Raw genomic sequence first — 26,192 nt, forward strand, 5'->3', positions numbered from 1 at the left:
TTTGCAGTAAGTGGATATTTGGGTTGTATTTTGATGCATGTGTAGGATTTAGTTGGGGTGAGATGCAGGGAGCACATTCCACTGGCCGGGACTGAGCCTGCTGGTTAGCTAGCTGAGTATAGTTCTTAGGGGCACTGATAAAACCAGAGCCCATAGGATGGGTGGTGTGAGGGGTAAGTGGACAGCAGGCAAGTGGGGAAAGTGGGAAAAATCTCAGGAAATAAGGGGCGGACCAGACTGGAGGAGAACTGAAACCCTACCACAACTTTTGGATGTCATCTACCATCAATAAATTCTTTGCTGTTCTCATCTACCTGTTAGTAAACCACCAAGGTAAAAGGTGGTTATCCCAGTTCCTGGCTCCAGGGAGGCTGCATTTGGGTAGCAACTCTGAACCAGAGATCAAAGAGCTACATGCAGCTGTTGTAGTCCTACCACCTCTGGGCTCTTTGATCCTCAAAGTGTTGAACCACCTGCTCCAAAACAGCTGCTCCTACCAGGGACCTGTGCCTCCTGTACATATTAATCAAACCAGGCCAAATGTGTGGGACAGGAGGAGGGCACATAAGCAAGAGGGTCTGGGACGCAGCGCTAAACCACCATGTCCCACTGCAAAATGTAAACACTTAAGTACTGCTCTTTCAAGGTAAAAATAAACAGGTAAATTTGAAAACATAAACTGTAATCTGCTAAGTATGATAAAGTGGGAAGTGATGCTTTTCATTCCCCAGATGTCAACAGTTCACACCTGACCAACTTGGACAGGGGTCCCCAGACATACCATTGCTCCCCTGGCTTGCTCCCTCTCTTCAGCAACTCCTCATTGTGTAGTCTTTTAGATTTCAGAGAAACAGGAAGAGAAAAATCACAGAGAATGAGAATGACATTGCTATGATTTTCTCTGCTGTGTGGAGCAAAACATAGACTTCCTTCAGGTAGAAAAATGGAGTTTGAATTCTGCTGCTTGGTTTGTTTTTATTTGTCCCTGTTCTTCCTAAAGTCTCCGGCTCTTTTAGCAACTTCAGCCAGATCCAAACATGCCAGCCGTCACCAGTATGACTGACATCTTGTCTGTGGAAAGTTTCCAGATACTGGGCTGTCTGCTGGGGCTGTACTTCAAAGCTCCCTTGGGATGGGTTTGCTTAGCAGCTGCAGGTAGTCAGATGGGCTCATCATTACACAGAAGAAATAGTAAGAGTTTAGGAAAACATTCTTCTACATTTACATATGTGTATATATATATATATATATATATATATTTACAAACATACAGAATTTATTATATTACATATGCATATATAAAACAAAAAAAGATACAAGTCTGCATACTCTCAAGGGTCTCTTTCCATTTTAAGAAAAAGATATCAAATTACTTTTTCCCCCCCCTGGCCAGTCCCCTTTAATTTGCTCCCAATATGGTTATAAGTAAGCAGTTTGCTTGTTTTACTTAATGGATATTTCTTGAACAGAAGTAGGAGAACTATTTTGCCAGTTTGGAGAGATCTTTCTATGTAGCCTAGGGTACCTCCAGATTGTATTTTTTTTTTCTTTCTTGTTTTTAGGAAACTGAGATTGTCTAGATGAGAACAAAGATGAGAACGAGATGAAAAAAAGTACTCTAAGGGTCTCTGAGCAAAGGCTAATTAAAGGTTAGATTGACCATATGTCAGTTCCCCTGCTTGGATCTTCCTGGTATAGAACTGAGCAAATAATTAACCAGAGGAGATCTTCGTATGTGTGGGTTATTCACATATTATTTTTAGAAAATTCTTCATTTAACTTCCCCTTACTTTTTTTTTCTTAAATTCCCATAAAAGAAAGAAAAAGAAAATCTAGTTAATATTTTGTTCAAATGGTGCATTTTCACTCAGCGGTTGCAAAGATTTGGCAATTTCATCCATCTGTACCTCTCTCTACTGGCTCACCTGACATGGACCGTCACCCACAGTCATAGATTGATGATCACAAAGCATGAAGAGGAAACTGTTCCCAGTCACTGGGAATGCTATCATCTCCCTGGGAGGAAAGCCACCTCTTACCCACCTAAGGCTCAGGCACAATGTTAGGATTTTCATGAACTTTCTTTTTCATTTACATGACAAATAATTTTTTAAGGTTAAGAGATAATAATAGTGAAATTTTTGTAAAGTTTCAGAAAAGGCCATTGATGTGGCATGGATATTCTCTTAGATGAAATAAGATGTGAGATGACTCTTAAGTACTTGGATAGTCTGGATTCATGGAGGAAAATAAAGAGATGAGGATATTTGAAATTGTGGCTTCCTCAGAGAGGCTATGTTGGCCTGGAATGCATGGTCAGATTTAACCTGGAGGCAATGAATGGCCACTGATGCAGGAAATCAAGTAATGTAACTGATATTCTAGCAAGATGGACTTGGCATTGGTTATATGGGATATTAAAGGGCACAGGACAGAAGCAGGAAACCAGTTCCTGAGATGGTGAGACTTGGGAGATCACGTGCTATATTGTGCAAATGGTCAATGTAATAGGAGATTAGATAAGAAAGAAGCAAGGGAATTTCACAAATCACACACAACGTAGGTGACAGAGGTGAGGAGAGAATCAACGTGAACAGGGTGATAGGCAGAGTGGTATCCCTTGGACTGTAAAGGTTAGATTTTGAGTTCTATTTTGGAAGTTCTGATTTTAAATGCCAGAGGGAAGGCCTTGTGAAGAGGTTCCAGATGGTAAAGTCACTGTTAAGGATGTGGAAATGGAAACCCTTAGCCGGGAGAGGATGCTCATAATTGAAAGAAGTCAGGAATGTCAAAGAAGAACAGTGGAATTTAAAGGCCAAAGAGAACAAAGGGTTTATCTTTGCATCACAAAAGGCAAAGGAAGAGAGCTGAGAACTGAGGAGATGAAGAGCAGAAAAAGGCTACAGGAAGACTGTGACTGGGAACAGTTTCCTCTGAGGCCTATGGATAGGGCCAGCAGGGGAATGGGTGAAGGAGGAAGTAGAAACAGGCTTGCAGGAAGTGACAGAAGGAAATGGGGCAGCTAATTCAGACTCACTGGGAAAAGAAGGGCAGAAGTGAAGCAGCAGGATAATGGAAACATTTTCTTTCCTCCAAGGAAGGAGACGGCAAGTTTGAAAACTCAGGGTCATGGTTCAATTGACAGCAAGGAGAATGAATGCAAATGGCTAAGCAACTGACAAGGATGAGGTATTCGTGAGCACCTTTCACAAGTCCCTTATCCAAATGCAGAAAAAACATGCTTTGAGAGACTATTTTTCATTTCTTCAAAGGATAGCCTTTCCTTAGGACACTATTCAAAAGCTCAGGGAGAAAATTAATTCATTGCATAAGGAGGGTGAATGAATTCAGTGGTTCTCCAACTCGCATGTGCATCAGAATTGCCCAGGATTTATTCAAGCATAGATTGCTCTGTCTGATTACACTATCATGTGTGTGTGTGTGTGTGTTATAGTTTCAGTAGTTTTGAGGTAAGGCCCACAATTTGTATTTTGAACAAGTTTTCACGGGTGCTGATATTATTGGTCTAAGGACTCCACTTTGAGAACCACTCTTTAGGGCTGGCATCTCTCTTTGAAAGTCTGCATGAGTAGGCTAATATCTCCAACATAGGGCAGGAGACTCTGCAGGCCTGATTCCCAGTACACCTTCCCTCGTGCCAGGAGTACAAGAAATGAGATCTGGCTATACTGTATATAAAGTCAATATCTTTTTATATGAATTATCACAAAATTTTTTGCTTCCTTTATAAAAATCTTTTAAGAAGATAAAGTTTTCTTAATTAACTCGTGGATGCATTAGTTCATCCACTCCAAGGATGGCATGGCTTAGATACTTCCTCCTTCAAATGTACAATATTACTTAAGGTGTTAAATTCTATGCATTGATACAATAGCATTAGGACTTCTCTGAATTGAGGTAAAAATTCCCGCACAGTGTATAAAGGTGAACACAGAACATGGACTGAAGTGTCGATTTCCTAGTCCTACTACCTGGAAAACAAAAGCATTTCATGCATCAAGTATGCTACTCCAAATAAAATGCACAGATAAAATTCTAAAGGGGAGGTAAAAATAATAGCTTACATATGTATTTTATCACTTGTGAGCTAATAAAATTGTCATAACAATCCTATTAGCAAAATAGTATTATTCACATTTTGCAGAGGAAGAAACTAAGTCTCATGGACATTAGAAGTACTTGGGCAAAGTCATAGGGAGTGGAGCTAAAGTCTTCAGAATCTTTCTATTATATATGTATCCATGATTACTGTTGTCCATAAGATACACAGTATTTCTTTCAACTAAGGTCTGAAATCAATCATATGCTCAGAATAACTCTGCAATGTAACAGGGTGGAGGAGTCATTTAGAAATTATGTAGATAACTCTACTTGTCTTTTGCATAGAAATTGCTCTGTTCTTCAAAACTTCTTCAAAACTCATTAAAATATCATGTGCAGAAAAAGAAATTCATGGGGCTTGGAAAGAAAATTTAACATCTGGCCCATCACACTTTCCCCTATTCTTGCTGAGAAATGACCTTCTTCAGCCATTTCTATCAGGGATTTTCCCTGAGTGTGTGAAGATACGTTATTTTGTGTTCTTGCATAGGCCAGTTTTTTATTAAAACTAACCAGGCACGCAGATGGAAGGATAACACTGAGTGCCGAAGCTCAGATTCCCATTTGTTAGCATCCAGCAGCGATCACAATATCCTTCTTTTTGGCTCTTTCAAGGATGATTCTGGAAATTTCAGGGTGTACCGTCTCTCCCAGTATTGTTCTATAAAATGAGGTCTGTTGAAACCATTACTGGGATGTGTGATAGAAATTTAATTGTTTTGAAATGCTGTAGGCTACCAAGATGTGAGCATGTATAAAGAGTCTAAATTGAGATCTAAATGGGAAAAAGTCTGGATCTATTTATTTCACAGCAGATGTATCCAGACAGATTCTGCAAAGTGATGGCCTACTGTGTCACTGTATCCTGCTATGTGCAGTGGCCAGAACTAGGGCAGGATTAATTTTCAGGATTTCTTTTGTAATCTTGGGATCTGGTTTATATTAAAGACACTGGCACCAATATAGAGATCTCTCTGGGTTGCACAAAAGTATGGGCTAAGCCATCTTTACTAATTCCATGTTTTTACAAGAGGCCAAGGAAGGTTGGGCCACGTTGTTGATCCTGAACCAGTTTCCACAGTACCCTCTTACCACAGTCTCAGTGTGGACACAGCTAGTTACATTCCTTGTCCCTGATCAGAGACATGGACCGGGTACAGCAGTCTGTGCTGGGCATATAGACAAAGTTTTACTACTAGTTTCTCCTATTCACCTCAAACACAGTTTCCCTTCCACACTTAGAGCTTCCTTCTTTAGTCAAAAAAAATGATCTGTAGGGAGGATCATTGTGAGTCAATCATGGAAAGCTTCAAATGCAGCCTTGCCACTACTTCTCTGTGCTCCTGTGTCCTGCACGTGTCAATATTTACAAGGAACCTTCACCCCAAACGTGAACCTTCTACTGGTTCAGTACAAAATAATGACACGTTTGAATTAAAGAAGCTTCAATCATTATTGGTCACAAAAAGGGGTGAATGAATGTACACAAGAACAGGAAAAGAGCTATAGATTTAGGCTTAGTCACCTTCACTTAAAATTCTGAGATTTTACTTCAAACTTGTTCACAAAAAAGAGAGATGGAACAATCACAAATTGGACTATAGGCATGCTGGAAAATTATTTAACTTTAGTAAGACCTGCGAATGTCAGGACTGTGAAGGTAAAGATGAATAAACCACCTCTGGATGGATACCTTTTAAAAGATATCTGTGTCTTTGACAATTGTGGAGAAATCACATAAGAATTTTATGGAATAGGAATGTCCATGGAGAGCGTACATGAATTTGAGAAAGGTGCTGCTCTTTTAAGGAGAACATTATCATACTCTAGTGCACATGGCTTGGTGAGTGGATCCCAGGAAAGATTTCTCTTCTCAGTCTAATCCTTAGTGTGGTTCTCTCATGCAGTCAAAAACCTGTGCAATCAACTGTGGAAGCTCTGGCACATATTCATAGACAGTTCTCAATAGTTTTAGCCATGTCCTCTGATTCTCTAATGATAAGTGGCTGGAATTTAATAAAGATTTTAGGCTTCTAAGATGCATGATATTAAACTCTGAAACAAAGTGGGGTACACACTCTCCACATTGGCTATGATGGTGCTTTTGAGAGTAGAACATGAATAGAAGCAAGTGATGTTGAGACAGAATCATCTTACACAGTGCATTAAGAAGGAGTCTACATTGTAACCTCTGGTGGGCTCGTAAAAGTAATGCAGCTTCCCAAGACAATGGACTTCATAGCCAAGAAAAGTCATATGCAGGTAAAACGGAAGAAAAAGTCATCATAAACTCAAACACTTCTGTCACTCTGCCTGTGTAACCGTCACACAACTGGCATCTGGCAACTCCAGATGTGACCCAGAATTACATTACTTACTTTTGAAAATCTCTGCAAAGTTGCATGGTAAATACAAAGATTACAAGTGTATATTCATAAGAAGTTCAGATATCACAAGGTAAGAGGTTTGCTGAGGTCGTGGTGAACACAAGAGGCAGGGAGAAGACTTGGCTTAAAGGACGCTGGTGAAGGCTTCTCAAAGCACCATTCTAGCTTGACATTTTCCAAGGAGCAATCTCACGCTTATACCCTTCTCCCTGGGCTTATTAAAAAGCCATTTCAAAAATCATTTCTTTCTCTTCTTAAAAAAAAAAAAAGGATCTAGCAAAGATGATCATATATACTAACTCTAAAACTGTCCTCCTTCAGAAGGAGGGCCAGGGATGATAACAAATTTTGCTGAATGTCACAGTTCTTAAGGTCATAAGTATACAATTGCATACTAAGATAATATAAAGTGATCACCACAAGAGAATATCCATCCATTTCACCAGGTCAACTGTTATGTGCATGTCATTTTGTAGGGCACATCACGGGACCCGTGGATTCACGCCATCAATTGAGGAAATAAAACTGTTTGACACCCGACTAGCGATGAGAATCAACTTGCTTCAAAGTCATTACTATTATCCAACTCACTTTCTCAGATCACGACAGTGGGTCTAAAATGTATTTCAAATCAAATGAGAACTCCTAACTCGAGGATCTAAGCAGCTTTGCTTCTGGAAGTTCTTTTAAATTCTCCTTATCATACCACATCTGCCCTTTTATTGCACTGGGGGCCCTCTCCCCACCTTCTCCTGAACTTCAGTTTTTCTGTAGCCATCTCCTCCAGTTATAATTCCTCCAGGAAACACTAAGAATCAAAAGCATGCATGTGCTCAAACTGACTAAGAAACAATTCAAGACACTATTTCAGATCAGCTTTGCTTCCTGAACTCTGAGTACGCCTAAAATTCTCAAACATCTTCCACCCTCTCATTAGATTCACTTTTGCTTCTCATTTAGCTTAAACACAAGGCATGAGTGTGATTCACAATCATTAGCAGATCTTATGCTTTTTTTCCCTTTCATCTTTATTGAGCTCATTTATTGTTTACTAAAAGAAAACACAAACAAAAGCCGGGAGCAGTGGTGCACTCCTGTGATCCCAGAGGCTCAGGAGGCTGAGGCAGGAGGATCACGAGTTCAAAGCCAGCCTCAGCAACAGCAAGGTGCTAAGCAACTCAGTGAGATCCTGTCTCTAAATAAAATACAAAATAGGGCTGGGGATGTGGCTCAGTGAGTTCAACAATCCCTAGTACCAAAAAAAAAAAAAAAAAAAAAAAAAGAAAGCAAGAAAAGAAAACACAAAGAAGTTAAACATCAATCCAGAATCTTCAACTAAAAATCACAATATGTAATGCAAACAAATAATCCAAATTGGAGAAAATAATACAAAGATGAGAACATAAGAGTTGCAGGAGATATGTGACTATGAAATATTGAGCCCTAATTGGGGCGGTTACTGTCTCTATTGACATACGTAATTTTAACAGGCACAGATCTATGGATGTCAATATCTATATGTTCAATTTTCATTATACAAAAATCTGTACAGACTCCCAACTGAATTTGCTATGTTAGAGTGATACAGGAAATATAGGGGATAAATAATTTTGCCTAAGTGTACCCTATGAGTGAGAAATGGTGCTAAATTCTTTATAGGAGTCTCTGTTCCTCATTTTCCTCTTGGCTTATTTCATTCTACCTATGAGGGTCCTCTTATGCCCTTACTTTTTGGTGAACAAGTCCCATGCATGCTATTTGAAATGGTCTATATCTGGTTAGGTTTCTGGATTATTCCCTCACTTCTTGGGGTCTCTGTTCAAATTTGAGAGATTTTTTTTTTGGTCTGATATTTAAAAAAAAAATACAGTTTTCCCACACAAAGACTTGTACATAGCTATCTGTAGCAGTTTTACTCACAATAACTACAAATTGGAAACCAGAAAGCCATCCTTGAAAAAGTGAAGGAATATACAAATTGTGATATATTCGTCCAGTGGAATATTAATTAACAAATAAAAGGGAACAAACTTTGATATACTTAATGGCATAGGTGTATCTGAAAATATTAGATGGAGATAAAGAAGTCAGTTTCAAATAATTCCATTTAGATGTAAGCCTACAAAAGGCAATCTGATGAACTATGGCAGAAAGTAGCCCGAGGGCTGCATGGTGTGGTTGTAGGGCAGGGCATAGGGAGGAGAATAAAAGAAAGAATGTTTTAGGGTCATAGAAAGGATCTTTGATCATGGTGGTGACTATAAAGTGTATGTATACATGTCAAAATGCATTATACTGCTGGGCAGGGAGGTACCTGCGTGTAATCCCAGCAGCTCGGGAGGCTAAGACAGGAGGATCCTAAGTTTGAGGATAGCCTCAGCAATTCAGCAAGGCCCTAAGCAACTTCATGAGACACTGTCTCAAAACAAAGAATAAAAAGGGCTGAGGATGTGGCTCAGTGGTTAAGTACTCCTGGGTTCAATCCCTGGCACCAAAAAAAAAAAAAAAAAGCATTATACTATGAATTAAAATAGTGTTTTCTCACTGTATATACATTTATCTGAATAAAGCTTAGAAGAAAAGTGTAAAGATGGCTAGATATACTGTTCATTGATTTTTACAGCTGAAATTCGATCCCAGGTTGTCTGACTGAAGCCCAGTCTCTGAGACTCTATATAGAGTGAATCTTTTATTTTAAAACCCAGGAAATCTCAAATTAAGAAAATGATTGTTAAATTTCAAAATAGTCTCTAGATAAGATTGTGTCTTGGCTTAAGTTTTTAAAATCTTATTTTGGAATTGGATTCAGAATCCAATCATCAGTGGTTCAAAGAAATCCATTTCAGTACTTCATAATCACAACATACTTTTCAAAACAGCCCTGCCTGGCTCTTACTACTACTTACCCTCTATAATCACTGGTTTTAGGGTTTGCTAACTTTTATTTTGCTTAAAATACCAAGTGTCACTAGAAAATATCAAGACTTACTACTATTAAGAACAGCCAAAGTCATGTGCTAAGATAGGAGTTTTAAAAATTATTGGGGTGGGGTCAGGGATGTAGCTCAGTGGTAGAGTGCTTGCCCCGCACGTGCAGGGCCCTGAGTTCAATCCCCAGTACTGCAAAAAATAAAATAAAATAAAATAAAATTACTGGGGAGGTCCAGCCTCATTAGAGTTAGTAATTTGGATTTCTTCAAGTAATTACACAAAAAGAAACACTGACTTTCTCTTAAATAGAAGCTTTTGTTTATTGCTAAAAAACAAATCAGATTTTACACTTATAGATTTTATTTGGCATATTAATTACGAAAGAGTCAACAGGATGTTGGTAGTCCACAATCAACTTGAATTTCTGTTTCTAGTTTCCACATTGAAGTAACTAATTATGACTTTAGACATTTAGGATGAATTAATGATAGCATTTAAATATTCCAAAACAAAATTTATATATAGTTGTGGTAACATTGATATACGATTGTGGAGTAAATTCATCTGAAGACACATTAGTGATAACTTCATTATAAAGTCCTTAGTACAATTTTTTTTTGTAGCCCATTTTAGAACATTTAATTAATTTTCAATTCCCCAAACAACATTTTATTTACAACATAGTTCCATGTATTTATCCTTATTTCAGGTAAGAGAAAACAGATATAACTTAAGACTTTCTTTTTATGTGTGGGTTTTTTTTTTGTGTGTGTGTGTGTGTGTGTGTGTGTTTGTTGTTTTTGTTTTTTGGTACTGGGGATTGAACTCAAGGACACTCGACCACTGAGTCACATCCCTAGCCCTATTTTGTATTTTATTTAGAGACAGGGTCTCACTGAGTTGCTTAGTGCCTTGCTGTTGCTGAGGCTGGCTTTGAACTCGTGATCCTTCTACATCAGCCTCCCAAGTTGCTGGGGTTACAGGCATGTGTCACCCTGCCCAGCTATGTTTGGTGTTTTCCATTTTTAAAGCACTTTTCATTCAATTCAGCCTTCTAATTATGTTGGTTATTAGACACCCACATTCTCCAAAAACCAAGGTGCACAATTCTTAATTTGCTTCCTCAAAGCCACAGAAAATATAACTTGGTTATTAAGACTGTGGCAAAACCAAAAATACTCCAAACATAATTCTCCTAATTATATCTTACATAGAAATAATAGGCAAATAGTATAACTATCATTTAAATTCTGTCCTGAGAGTGGATTTTTTTTTGTGTGTGTGCGTGCTAGGGATTGAACCCGGGGACTTATGCATGCTAGGCAAGGCAAGGTCTCTACTACCTAGGCCTGAGGATGGATTTTAAGAGTGAAACTATGTGTTTAAAATTTACAGGGACAGAAAACCAAACCAAAGTAAAAACACTCAAAGTCCAGCAAATCTAACCCATCATGCAGTAAAAGGCCAGCAGAGGAAAAAAAAGGTTTTTCATTTGCAGGACATATTATTAAACTTCACGTATTTAGTAGGTGTGAGTAGAACATTCTGATGGGACTAGTGGATATAAGATTCTAGATTAAGCCATGACTCAACAGACTTTGCTGTCAGGCCACCTATATTCCCATGTAGACATTTAGGTAAATCTCCACTAGACAAAAGAAGTAAAGTAACATTCCTAAGTTATGTGTGATTCATACATATAATTTTTGTAGATAAGGTAGAAATAAGCTCACATATACAATGGCCAACAAATAATAATAAAAAAAAAATAACAGCTTTAAGTCAATGAATAGGGAATGAGGGTGAGGTCACAGAGCACAATGGTAGAAGGAAAATATACAATCTCAAAAGACAAAAAAATCAGGTGGCATAGTGGCATTTTCAGGGAGCAAATTTTATTAGGTCAAATCAAATATATTTACCTCCCTCTGTCTTTCCAAGTAATAATTACTGTATTTTTCGCAAATGGGTTGAACTAGAGTCAAGCATCTGATTCTAATCCCACCTTTGACACGAATCATATGAATAACATTTCACTTTGACCTTTCTTCAAAAATGCAATGTACGGATTACCAATTAAGGTGCATTATGTAGCTTTAACCACAGCTACCAGCAGCAAATCCACGTGCTAGGTGGCAGAGATGAAATATTATCTGAACAGTGAAATAATAAAACAAAATGAAACTTTACCCCTTCCCATGGCAAGAGCATTAGAAATCACTTCATACACGTGAAAAACAAAGAAAACGACAATTCAAAACCTTTCGTTTGGCATGCTTAATGGTTTCAGCATTTCTAATTCCTTTTAATAAGTGTTACAAAGTGAAAGCAAGATGGGTAGGTACTCAAAATATATTGGAACATCTTAAAATTACCAGCCCTGCCCGTGGAAATAAATGGATGGCAATTGAAAGCAATAAAGGTTATTGAAAGTTAAGGTCTCACAGGCTAAGAGGTCACGTTAGACTGTCAATCATTTTCCCCACGGTGGGTAACCAGTTAGAAATTAAAAAAAAAAAATCTAGTAGTTTAGTTGTGGTGGAAGAAGGAGTCAGTGGGGATGGGAGGTTTCAGCAACATGCTGGAAGAAAAAAAGAGACTTACATAGTCTGGGAGGGCAGTGAAATGGAAGGCGTGGTACCCTCGCTCACTGAGTTGTCATTTTTGATTTTTCAATGACATTTTTTTCCATCTTTCGCCTAGTAAAGATGACAGAAGGTCCTAATTTATTATCTGACGTCTATTCCTGTTCCTAGATTTAAGAGAGTTTAACTGTATACAGTCATACAATCCAAATACAAATAATTCCATATAAAGCTAGAGCACTGACGTCCATGCATTCCATCATCATCATAAATGCACACTCGAACCAAAGGTCAGGAGTCAGAACCAGGCTGCTCCGCCTAGGAACATAGGGGAGAGAGGGACGGTGGGTTGGGTAGTTTACTTATATAAAAGCAGTAGAAGGGAATAGCTCTCCCCCAAGAGCTAACTAACTTCCTCCTGAACTGAAATGAGTGACAGACTATCAAGAATGCCCAAATGAAAGTCTTTGGCATGGCTCTCCGGGGCCACCATCCTGTGTGCCTGAACAGAGCTGCTGGATGTACACATAAGATACTAAACGGGTATTAGATGCCTTCTGTTGCTGAGGTTGGGTTTAATTTTAGAAGACGAGAGAAGGATCATTGATGCTTTTCTCTAAAATGACTGTTGGGGATTAGACCTCAGGAAAATAATAATAGGTGTTACAAAAATTTCTGTCTCTGTATGTGAATGATGCCAGAGCAGATCTAACTAGGCAACACCATGGAGCCCCTGATGTGTTGGCCCACTTCCTGGGTTCACTTCAACATGAGTTGGGTTGGCACACTGAAGTTGCTAGGAAATATTAAAAAGTGAAGAGACAGTATCAATTAAATTCTGGGAAGAAAACCACCCAGATGAAAAAAGCCCTTCCTACTTCTATAGCTATTTGGTACATTTTAAGGAGCGTGGAGGGAGAATTAAAAAGAAGAGAAAGCAAAACAAAGCAAAACAAGACAAAAAAGAACCTTGTCATAAAAGAAATGGGAAAGGATCAAGGGAGAAAAAGCGAGAATCCTGACAAAATCCTAAAGAGCTTAATGGTAGAGTCATCTCCTGGCATTACACATGTTGGTCAGTAGCAAAATTCTAGAATTTCGATTTCATTTCTCCACTGGCAAGATACCAAACCCATTCATCTGATCTAAGACAATTTCCTATTCACACTTACAATTTCAAGTAGATTCTTTCGTTGATGTATAATATTTGTCCCATTTATTTTTCAAAAAACTATCTCAGGAGGAGTTATAAAATCAAAAGGTGTAGTTTGAAATTTAATGAGCATTATTTGCAAGTGAACAAGGCAAATCGACATTTAATCAGTTTTCATAATGTGTATTCATTGGATGATGTTTATCCTGAAAAACTTTTATACTATAAAAAACATTTATCAGGGATTATTATTAATATTCAAGAATCAGCAGGACAGAATAATCTTAGTTCTATTAAGAGTTTTAAAAATTAAGGTGCCATCAGCATAAACATGTTGATAGTGGCTTGCATCTTTGGGGTTTCCCTTACTGAGAGCTAATCTCACTACTGGGTCCTTTACAAAGTGCAACTGTGAGAACACAGGACTAGAGAAAGTTCTGGGTTCCTGGTTTATCTCCCGAAACTCCAGGGTAATCCCACTCTCCTCTCTGAGAAACACAGAGATGAATCAGCAGACAGCCCCTTTCTTTGGTGTTTCAAGGCCACCTCCTGGCCTGCAGGAGAACCTGTCAGCTGCTTCAGGACCAGGGAATGCCTTCCACCTTCTAGGTCCACCACACAAAATGGGTGGTCTGGATCCAGCCTTTAGGAGGACCCCCAGCTGTCTAGTTCATCCATTGTCTAACCTCACTGTTTGCCTGGGAGGTATGACATACCAGTCTGTCTGAAGACATACAGGGAGGTTTTGTAAAGTAGATTTGGCAGGGGCTGCTATTTAGGGTGTAGGTCTTCTTTGTCAGTGATAATATCTATTGATTTACAAAACCCAAACTGAATTGGTAGCTACTCTAAGTGGCTTCTGTTTTACCAGATGAGAAAGAAATTCTGTTGGATACTAACATCTCCATCACTGAGATCAGTCCCCCTCCCCCCCCCTTTCTTTACATACTCTAAATCAAATGCTCATCATTAGGTCACAAAAGCAAGCTCAGAGAAGCACAGGGGTTTCTGAATTCATTTCATGCATACATTTCACTCAGTGTTAAATCTGGGTAGGGTGGGACTGGGGGAGAGCACCTGTGGGCACAGGCTTCTGGTGGCAGGCTCCTTTCCTATTCTCCTGTCTAGGGAGAAATGCATGGCATAATTGCTGCTCAGCAAGGCCTGCAAAAGTCAGCTGACTTAATTGAAAGGACGAGGTCTTACTGAACTCTCCTTGCAGGAACCTCTTCCAAACATTAGGTCTTTTTGTTCCTGCAGTTCTCATTTCATAAAAAGTCAGCCTGCTTTTTTCCTCCAGTCCTGGTGACCTGTATTCTCTGCTTCCCCAAAGTGCGTTGTTTCTTTCGCTAGCCTCTGCTGTAACCGCTTTTATTTGTGAGACACTTGGGAGGGGATGGAAATGTTTAGAGTACAGAAGAAAATAACTCTTTAAAAAATTCATCTCATTATGATCATGTTTAGATGAAATATGGGGCTTGCCATCAACAAAATTACAAAACAATTCCACTGGGAGCCCAGACCAGTCAGAGTAATTCATCTATGAAAAAGCGAACTTTAATTGTTACTCTTGGCAGCCATCTAAGAGTAGAGTGAAATATTATACTAAATATTGCCACGTGCAATAGTAAAATACTATTTCCTCCTTGCCAGAAGCAGCGTACAGCCCCCTTCAGATTCAGGTTTGGGTCTGGTGATTTAGTCGAAATCCTCTGTTTCCCCCTCTCCAAAACCAACAGGGGTTTTCAAAAGAGCTATGTGTTTTATTAGAACCATTTGCTCCTTTTAAGTTGCCAAAAAGGAATAAGTAAAACTAAGACGTTTATTTGGGTTAAAGTTGATTCCTCAGCTTCATGGAGGTCAACGTACTTAGTTTGTGAACCTTCTGCTAAGAAGTTCACTCCAGCCTTGAACCAGCCAAGGTTCTGCGTCAGTCCCTTGCTCCAATCCTCGTGGATTTATACAGCAGTAGTTGGGCGCACGTGGAAGCTTAACCAAGATGGAAGATATATTCTGGGTTTTCTAGAACAATAAATTTCAAATGATTTTGATGGTACCCTGATGATGTTATAAGGTGGGGATCAGGTGACTTGAGTGGGGCTACAGAGAATGGGATCCCACCAGGTACTGACAACTCTTTAAGATTAAAAAAAATCATTGAATATTGCTGCATTATGCCCTTTATAAGGGAAGAGGTGTTTGCTAATACTCAAAAACAGAGGGATAGTCTTTTTTTAAAAAAATGGAACAAAGCTTTTGGTGAAAACTTTAAAGTACTATTTATGTGCATTGGTTACCTGTCATTGATAGGTTCTAGCTAAGCACGAATCTATTATAAGCTATTTATAAATAATTTTTAAATACGTATTCCAGCATACTATTTGCATATATTAGGCATAATTCCCTATGGATATATTAAGAGCATATTTAAGATATCACATGTAGATAATATTATTAAGTTTCCAAAATGCATAAATTTGGGCAGTTAGGACCTTTAGAAATTAAATGTCTTGCTCAGGATTATTCAGATTATTACCTACAGTTCGAAGAACAGAATTTTATTTAAGTAGATATTTCCTATGGTATGGCTCATTGTTCTTATGCACAGAGGACTATGTTATAATATTAAAATTATTGGGAGTAAGTTTAAAATCATGTGTGATAAAAAAGTAGTCTAGTTAAAACTTAGTTGATTAAAGTTTAAGTCATCTTCAACTTGAGTAACTATACTAAACCTTAGAACATCTGTGTGATTTTTCTTTTATTACAACATGTATTATCATTGACAAAGAATAAAATGAATGCTATTAATAAGACCATTGGAAGGAAATATAATATAAAAAATGCATTAGCCATGGGGAAAATATTCAATGCTTGTTATACCTGTGCATAGGTGCATAAGGACTGAACGATACAAAGCTTCATGAGAACTTTTGGTCTATATAAAATAACATCTCTTAGAAGTATACCTGTTGTTCTGTTTGTGGAAGTTACAAAAAAACAAAAACAAAATTTACAGAATGCATGGACTAACAGTGTTACACTACAGTGAACAACATCTACCCATTATTACTTAAGAGGAAGTAATCACTACAGAAGGCAAAGAATTTTAAAATACATTGTTAAAATACAACTCAGATAATCAATGACAGCACAAGTAAACTAATTAGGAGTCCCATAGGCTGACTATACTTGGGAGTTGGTTGATCTAAAAAACTGACCTATGATATGGGAAGACAAAGAAGTCTGCCTTATTATATGTGTAGTGTTAATTTTAAAAAATATCAAGCTGCCTTTTATTTACTAAAAGATCAAGCTCTGTGTGAGCACAAAATTTAAAATTTCTTTTGAGGAGCTGTATTTTCCTGCTCTCCATTTAAAATGGGGGAAAAATAAAAATATTTTGCCTGTGACAGAATATGAAAGAAGTTCTCACCCTTAAAACCAGCAGCATTGGTTTTCCAGTCATTAGCGTTCAAATGTCCCGCACGGGAAGTCCTGACAATAACATGCTGTACGTCTCTCCAGGTCAGAAACGGACTGGGGAAAGACAAGGTAAGAATCATTGTACCAAAAAAAAAAAAAAGATGGGGGAAGCAGAGAGTCACAAGCAAATTAAAAAAGCAAAATCAAAATGGCAAAGTACTAAAAACAAAAGGGCAAAGATTTGGGTTTGGGATAACCAAAGGCCAAATGCTGTCTTTGTTCTCAGGATGGAGAAGTGACATTTGTCTGGGGGAGGCAGAAAATGTAACCTTAAATGGAAGAAATAACAGGACCGAAGTCAGTGTAACTCAGTGTTTAAAAGGGTGAGGGTTTCCAGTTTCCTCAACAAAATGGCTGCCTTGGTGTAAAAGTCTGCATCATTACCAGAAATTGAGAGTAAGCTAAAGTCAAAATGGAAGGTCTCTGGAATATTCCTTGTTCAATCATAAATAGCCAGTTGTCTTGCAATTTTACTCAAGAACTTAGCAATATTCAGCCTTCTTTGTATATACACACGGGATATGGAAAACCTCAACTGAAACCCAGTTCCCATTTTCACTGTTGTTCAAGGAAGAGACTACGGTACAGAATCTGCAGTTGGGCTCCTCAGCACAGACAACTATGAGGGTGCACTTAATTTATAATATGTAGCTGTTACGCTAAGTCCTGGATACCTAGTTCTTATGGCTGTTAGCATTGGAGAGCACAAGACAACAAGTGAACAGGAGACATGCTCGCTGGAAAATCCAATGCCTGTCATAAACAAACAGAAAATAAATCCAGTACATACACAAAGAATTTTTGTTCTCTTTCAAGGAATATCTATTTTCTAGAAGGCATTTGATTCAATGCATCCATGCAATTCTCCTCAGGATGCTTATTCAATTCAGTCTTGAACTCTGAGATGTGATAATCTCTGACCTCACTAAGAATTACGGTCATTATCATGCAGCCTGCATGGTCATTTTTTTTTTTTTCCTCAAATACCACCTTCCTTTGCAAGAATGAGCCACAGAAAATTTGGAAAAGAGGAAGAAACTACTCTCTGTCTGCCTCATGTGCTCATGAATGGATACTGGGATCTCCCAGACTGCAAGAAAACTTATGTTAATTGCAGCCAATTTTCACGGTGAAGACTACACAGTACTTCACTTTATACTGCTTTTTTTTTTTTAATCCCCCATCACACCTATGACATTATGTGATTTGGAAGGGGCCAGATGACCAGATTCTGGCTGCTTCATTTTCTATGTGAAATTAACCTCTCATAGTCTTAATTTCCTCACTTCGAATATGGATACTAAATCTACTTTACTATATTGTACTGATTGAATCAGTTAAAGCAATGTCAATTACTGAATGTGGTGCCTGTACATGATGAGCTATTAAAAAGCATCAGCACACATTTTGATAAACAAATAGCTAAGACTCTTATTTGGTGGCTTGAATATGAAGAAAACAAAAAAAAAAAAAGAGAAAAGAGCTATTGATATGATGCCTTTTTGTTATGCTCTCAGATTTAAGATAAATGGAGAGTACTGCCATTTTCAAGGTTTTCAGAGGGGATAAGATTGGCTCTAGATTATTTTAAAAGGTTGCATTAGCAAAAGAACTTATATTCAGGAAATTAAAACCTAACTTACGAAATTTTAATAATATAAGAACAAAGAAAACAGAATCATTTTTGTTTTGCATGGATACGACCTTCGTTAGGAACCAATATTAGAAGCTGGGAAGGCATGAAATGCTCAAGGAAGGGAGGGAGGTCCATGGTGAACCCCAGAAGAAAGGGAAGTTTTGCTTCTAAAATAAATAGCATGATTGGGTCCTGGGCTCACTAACTCTGAATTCACATAATTCAGCAAACTCCGTATATTGCTGTAAGGGAAATGAGAAAATGAGTACAGGGATAATTCTGAATGCTGACCTCAGCAGAAGATGCTCGGACTGCGCCTGAGATGTGACATTCACACCCTCCCAAAGGAGCATACGCTGCTTTCCCCCATGAATGAACAGCAGGACAACAAAAGGTACACTTGGCTTTGACAACTATATCAATGATATCACCCTAGTGATCTAAAATTAATGTTAACACACAGTCAAAACACCCATATTTTTAATCTTACCCTAGAATAAAAAAAAAAAAAGTCCGTTTTCCATATTACTTATCACCAGGGCAAAATTCCTTCAAAAATATCTAGCACAAGGCTCTGATCATAGGGAGATATATATTGCCCCTCGTGAACCTCAGTGCTAACATATAAAAAATAATAGAACAGGGAAGACTTATCTTGTACCTTAGGCAGCTGTATTCTGGCAGATTCAGGAAGTCTCCTGTATTCAACTCAGCCTGAAGAAATAAGAGTTACGTGTTCTCATGCTGAGTTGCAAAAACTAGTTCTTCTTGGAGTGCTTGTAATTAGAAGGAAGAAATTGGCGTCAGGAAATTGGAACTACACGTGGAAAGAAGGAGGGGGTTGGATGACTTTCCTCTGACATTGCATAACGCACACAACTTTGGAAATAATCTAATTTGAAAAATTTCTGAATTTTCCCCAAATAAATAAAGAAGATAATGTGGGAAACCAATAAGTTTGTTTCCACCTGTAGGAAGATAACTAATTAGCTCAGGTTAATTGTGGTGCACATGTTTTAGATATTCAGTATCCCAAGAGGACTCTTGCTTAAGGGGAAGTCTACTCTGCATCTTACTTTGTTGATTCTTTTTTTTTTTTTTTTTCAGTACTGGGGTTCCAACCAGGGTCCTGTACTGCATCTTACTTGCTCCCAAGAATGATGCAGAGACTAAAGATTGAGTCAGACTATCAAAGAGTGGTAATGGATCGTTTTGGTAACAATACATAGAGCAAAAGCTTAGAGGAAAGGTGGAGTACCCTTTGCTGGGAGCAGCACATTCACAACAGTAATGCAGGACTCTCTGCAGCTCCCCCCACCTCTGCCCCAGGTACCTGGGCTCACACTCCACTGGACTAGGAAAACCAAGGCCCCTTTTCTTTTCAAGATCAGATGGGCTGAGCACCAAGTAACAGTTGAGAGGTCAAAGTAACAGTTGAGGCAAGTAACAGTTGAGAGGTCAAAAATCTAATAGACCAGAGGAAAAGTGTAGTATCTTTCAACCGGAGCCTTCTGGCCACCACCCTGCAATGAGCCATGTGGTGTTCTGCTACAGACCCCTTATGTTTCTTCCTGGATATGTTGACAACTCCCTTCAGTCATGATAATCACCAAAAAAGTAATATTTCTAAATGCTTGAAAGAGCTGTGTATCTGCTTGTGGCCTTTCAAAGCAATGAAATGAAAATGACTTTGTAGGGAACGGTTATACATGTAATCTTTCTGGTTAAGAAGTTTCTCCTCTTTTACTGACCTTGTAATAATAATCCACACTTAGCAGGCACGTGCCAGAGCCAAGCACTATATGTTTTACATGCAGTACTGTTGTATAAAATCTTAAAAAATGATATGATGGAAATACTCTTGTTCTCATTTCACAGTGACAAAACTGAGGCTTTGAATTACATGCAGTCACTCAAATATACAGAGGTAATAAGGGGTAGAGCCAGAGTTCAAACCCGCTAGATCTGGCTGCTGAACTTCTGCTATCAATCACTGGGTAATGCTGTTTGCAGAATGGATCTATAAAGGTGATACAGGGTCACACACAGTACTTCTCAGGTCTTTCTTGAAAAATGGATAAAGAAGCCGAGCATGGGATGTCATTTTCTCAGTGTCACACAATCTTTGCATACACACCCTACTTCTCAGCTCAGTTGATTTTTTTTTTTTTTTTAAATATCAGGGATTGAATCCTGGGCGCTTAGCCACTGAGCCTCATCCCCAGCCCATATTTTTATATTTTATTTAGAGACAAGGCCTCACTGAGTTGCTTAGGGCCTTGCTAAATTGCTGAGACTGGCATTGAACTCGCAATCCTCCTGCCTTAGCCTCCTGAGCTGCTGGGATTATAGGTATGTGCCACTGCACAGTGCCCGGCTGGTTGGTTGGTGTTTATCTACCATGGTATTCAGGAGATTATTTAATATAGATTATAAATTTTAAAGGCCTAGCTTTTGCACACTCTATCAAAGAGAAACAAAAAATACTACTCCAGGAAAATCACATTATTTTTATAACGTATTTGACATGTACATTGTTATGATTAGATATGAGGTACTCCTAAAAGCTCATGTGGAAGACAATGCAAGAAAGTTTACAGGTGAAATGACTGTCATGAGAGCCTTACCTAATCAGTACATTAATCCACTTGAAAGGATTAGTTGGGTGGTAACTATAGGCAGGTAGGGTGTGGCTGGGGGAGGTGGGTGACTGTAGGCACGACTTTAGAGTGTGTGTGTGTGTGTGTGTGTGTGTGTGTGTATATATATATTTTTTTTTTGGGGGGGGGTGGGGAAGTGGGGGGAGTACCAGGGATTGAACTCAGTGGTACTTCACCACTGAGCCGCATCCCCAGTCCTATTTTGTATTTTATTTAAAGACAAGGTCTCACTGAGTTGCTTAGCACCTCACTGAGGCTAAGGCTGGCTTTGAACTTGCAAACCTCCTGTCTCAGCCTCCCGAGCTGCTGAGATTACAGGTGTGCTCCACTGCGCCCAGCTAGAGTATACATTTTGTTAAGTGGAGTGCTCTCTCTGCTTCCTGACGCCACATCCCAAGCTTCTTTCCTCTACCGTGCTCTTCCACCATGATGTTCTGCCTCACTTTGGGGCCCAAAGAATGGAGACAGTCATCTATGGACTGAGAGCTCTGAAACTGTGAGCCCCCAATGAACTTTTACTCCTCTAATTGTTCTTGTTAGGTCTTTTCGTCCTAGCAACAAAAAAGCTGATGAAAACATACACTACATGTCATACTCTGATTATACCATGTTATACCATTATTCTTATGAATTTGTCACCTGGCTGGTCATGGTCACGTTCTGATGTAGCTCACAGCTTGGCTAGGTAGTTCTTCTCTTCAATTAATCTCTGTTAATGATCACTTGTCATCAATATTGGCAAAAGCAGGAGAATCAATGACACCCTTACTACCTTGTGTTTGCATTACATTCCTGTTCGGAGCAGTTCAAAGCATTTCATAGGCCTTATATGAGATTTAGAAGTAACAGGACATGTTCCAAGAACAAAATTTTCTGTAGTGTTTCTTATTAAATTTCTAAGTTCAACTGCTAGCTCATACATTAAAAATGAAAAAAAAATCCTCATCAAGACTTCTTCCAGATAATTCCACAGATGTGTGTTTGAAATAAAACTGCATGTGGTGGTCCTTAGAAACAAGGACCTATTTGAAATTTGGCGTAATTGATTTAACTGTACTTATTAAAGGGAAGAAAGATCCCCCCAACTTCCCCAAAGGATCTATCATTATGAGCAATTTGGTGGTAACTGATAAAAGGAACAACAGATACACATATTATCACTGAAGAAGGGTTTACTAACAAGAAGAGCTGCAGAAAATATAGATAATGAAAGCCATTTTCTAAGCAGGGTAATTTGGTTTGATAAAAGAGTAATTCTGTTTAATGAAATGATAAGGTATTATCTAGATCAATGGAGAAATTGCATGGCCAACCAGCAATCAGCCAAATATCCAACTTATTAAATAATCAACAGCAATCCAGAACAAACCCAACCTCCTTTCATGTTTCTTAAAAGTGTGTAAAATAGAAATGGGAACAAGTAGCCAGAAAATTAATGTCATTGTACCAATGCTACAGAATTCAGTAATTATGGGAATGGCTTGATTGTGAGCAGAATCAACAAAGATGAGGCGGAAGGTGTTTAAAGCATGATGAGATTTGTAAAAACACCTACTCTGATTGCAGCCAGTGCATGCAAAGGATGGTTCAAGAATATAAGACCACCCACTCAACAAAGGAAGTCCATCTGCTTTGGTCAGACAGTGAAGAAGGGGAGAGCATCGGGAGAGTCAGTCCCACGAAATCAAGAGTGTGTTTGTTTTGTGTTGTACCATAAGTCAAAAGCTCCAGGCCTAAAGCTGAGTTGCTGTATCAAAAAAACAAAATTAACAATACCTCAAGAGTTAGGAATGTGAACTGTGTGGGTATCCCTGGACACCCACTTATGATCCACCCACACTTGAACCAAAGCAGAAAAGGTGAAAGAAAAGGAAAAATGGGGTCAGAACCACCAAATCCAATTATTATTTCATTCTCTTATGAAACCACAGTCTGATTTTATGAATTTAGTCTAAAGCAAGGGTAAAGAAACTTGGTCTCTAAATACACTTCAGACAGCCTTCGCTGGGCAAGTGGGAATGCCTCCAATTCCAGTGACTCTGGAGGCTGAGGCAGGGGGGTAGTAAGTTCAAAGTCAGCCTCAGCAATTTATTTTTATTTTTATTTTTTTACATGTACTCTCTCTCTCTTTTTTGCATTACAATTCTTAATACACATATATACCACAATTTATCATATCTCTGTATATAAGGTATGTTGACACCAAATTAAAATCTTCATGGGAGGAAGATTATTTCTAGATAGTGAAGAGGGGTGGGAGGAAAAGGGAAGGGGCAAGAGAATAGCCAGGATTGTGGAAGGTGATGGTCATCATTATACAGCCTCAGCAATTTAGTGAGGCCCTAAGCATCTTAGTGAGACCACGTCTCAATAGAAATCATAAAAAGGGCTGGAATGTGGCTTAGTAATTAAATGCCCCTGGGTTCAATCCCCAGTACAAAATTTAAAAAAGGATACTTTCTGATGTGCAATGAAAAATTTTGGCAAGGTGCCTTGTAGCACACCTGTAATTCCAGGGGCTTGGGAGGCTGTGGCAGGAGGATCACGAATTCAAAGCCAGCTTCAGCAACAGCAAGGTGTTAAGCAACTCAGTGAGACTCTGTCTCTAAATAAAACACAAAATAAGCCTGGAGATGTGGCTCAGTGGTCAAGTGTCCCTGAGTTCAATCCCTGACACCCAAATTTTGTCATTTAAACTGAAGCATCCTTTCTCCCACAAATCCTGGTTTACATAGGCTTGTTACTACACTTAAAAGACCATGATTATGTTTCCTGCAGACACTACAAACAAATGATGTTTTGTTTGTATGGCCAATAATCATTTCCTTGAAGTCTTTCGCTTTTAAACTCTTACCAAATAAACCTGAAGAATGGTCAGATGGAAGTACACTAACAGGTCTCAGGCACAGAGATCAAGTCACCATTGTGAAGATTCTCCTTGTGCTTCCTATAGATTCAACTCCTTCCCACAGTAGCACCCTGAATGCAGGGCCGATCTTTGGCCCAGAATCTAGGGATAGCCCTCATTTTTGTCCCAAACCTTTAAAATCTTTTTGGAGTAGATGACATGTGACAGTAGGAACATTTCCTCACTAAATTTATCTTTCCACTCATGGGGCAGGTGTCCCAGGACTTGGCTGGGGTAAATATGCAAGTCAGGTGAACAGTCTCAGTTCTACAGGAAGACACTGGCACTCCCATGCATTCCTATTTCTCATCCAAATTCATTCTCAAAATAATCATAAACACAGTCTAGTCACATGAGAATGGTATAAATGGTGCTTCAGAGTGAAGATGACCTAGGTGAATCTTGATTTGCCTCTTATTAATTACATAACATTGGACAACTCACTGACCCTCTTCCAGACTCCACTGCCATAGTGTGAAGACAATACCATTTACTTGGCAAAGTGGTTGCAAGATTTTGAGTAATGAATACAAAGTGCTTAGAACACAGTAGATTTTCCAAAACAATAGCCACGATTATTGGTAGAGGTTAACAGTCTACCATACCATGAGAAAAAGAACTACTTTCTGAATTTACACAAGCATTTGATGAACTTCCACTTCATTAAACTAGGTTTTCCTCCATGTTCCTAAGTCTGAATGATATGATTTTTTTTCAGCACTTTTGGAAAGACTGCTTAGTAAAATAATAATGCTACTAAGGCCTGTCATAAAGGTTTGGTTTTATACAAGCCCATGGGTATGCAGCAGTCTGAGCTGGTTGGGGATGAATGGTTGGTACCCACTTTGACGGTAGTGATTTCTATTTGTGATGATCTTCTTGATTCATGGTTGGACCTTGAGGCAGTGACCATGGTGAATGTTCTTTGGTTTGATAGCCTAGTGCTTTATATCAAACGTTAAAATGAGGACTGGAACCATACTTTCTTCACAAAACTGAATTCCAGATTGAAATGCTTTTAATTCTCTTCTACAGAGTTCAGAGATATGCAGAGTTCTTACCTCAAAAGCTAGCCGTTAAACTCTTGAACAGGCAACAAAAATAGTCTGTTGCGTCTCTGTTGTTATTATTTTCCTGTGTAGTGCTGGGGATACAACCCAGGGCCTCATGCATGATAGACAAGCACTCTACCACTAAGCTCCAGCTCTAGCCCCCTCTGGGATTCATATTATTCTAAGTTACTTTATAATCTCCCTTTTACCTCCCATTTTCCCCTGAAAAATATAAAAGATTAAAATGATGTTTTCTTACAGGCTTATTAATAAGTATATTTATAAACAAGCTTTTTAAATGTTCAGTTTTAATTTTAAATGTTATTATGATAACTATGTATTTTAGATTCTAGAATTTGAAGTAAATGTTATTAGGATGATGTTAGAAATTTTTGGCTCATTTTTATGAAGACCTGGCAGTCTTTCTAGCTACTAGGTATACATGGCAACAAATAATATTTAAAAATTATATATTATACATTCACTGGAAAAGATTAACAAAGACTAGTAGATATATAGTATAAAACATTTGGAGGTATTATATAGAACCCCACACAAATGTGACTGGCATAGGATAATTTTCAGCTTCTGTTTTCCTCTATTATATATATTGGAATGGCAAAACCATGTCTTTCCATACTCCCTGGAAGTGAGGGGTGAATATGAAACAAAGTTTCAAATAAGAAGTTGTCTATCAGGCATTTCTTTGCTTTTTTTTTTTAACTTTTTTTTGGGGGGTGGTGGTATCAGGGATTGAACTTGGGGGCACTTGACCACTGAGTCACATCCCTATACCTATTTTGTATTTTATTAGAGACAGGGTCTCACTGAGTTGCTTGGCCCCTCACTAAATTGTTGAGGCTGGCTTAGAACTTGCGATCCTCCTACCTCTGCCTCCTGGAATGTGGATATGATGGCTGGAACTGCAGCAGACTTTACGAAAAAAAAAAAATCAAGAAGATAATTTAAGCTTTTGCCTGTATACCCTTGAGCTACTAAATCAACATAGTATCTTCATTACTGATTTAATTGATTTCTTATCATATGAATCAAACTTTCTTTCTAATGAATATACTTCCTAAAAGATGTATCTCAGTACAGAGTAACAGATGGCATGCACTAAATGTTCACTGTGTGGTCAGTACTACTAGAAGTACTTTGCATTCATTTTATTCATTTATTCTTCAGGATGATGCAGTGAGACAGGTGCTGTTACTGCTTATATTTAAAAAATAAGGACATCAAAGTACAGAAAGATTATTGATTATGTTT

The 26,192-nt window shown here is 38.4% G+C and overlaps 1 protein-coding gene across 6 annotated transcripts in view; it reads right to left on the reverse strand.

Moving 5' to 3' along the window:
* Pcsk5 (proprotein convertase subtilisin/kexin type 5) overlaps positions 1–26,192 on the reverse strand; it is a 432,587-nt gene that overhangs the window by 186,795 nt on the left and 219,600 nt on the right. For all 6 annotated transcript variants that reach the window (XM_078047476.1, XM_078047475.1, XM_005324113.5 and 3 more), the window contains exon 10: positions 16,615–16,718. In XM_078047476.1, coding sequence (XP_077903602.1) covers positions 16,615–16,718 — 104 coding nt within the window. The remainder of the gene's footprint in view (positions 1–16,614; positions 16,719–26,192) is intronic.

The sequence above is a fragment of the Ictidomys tridecemlineatus genome, chromosome 4 (assembly GCF_052094955.1).
Source record: "Ictidomys tridecemlineatus isolate mIctTri1 chromosome 4, mIctTri1.hap1, whole genome shotgun sequence".
NCBI lineage: Eukaryota > Metazoa > Chordata > Mammalia > Rodentia > Sciuridae > Ictidomys > Ictidomys tridecemlineatus.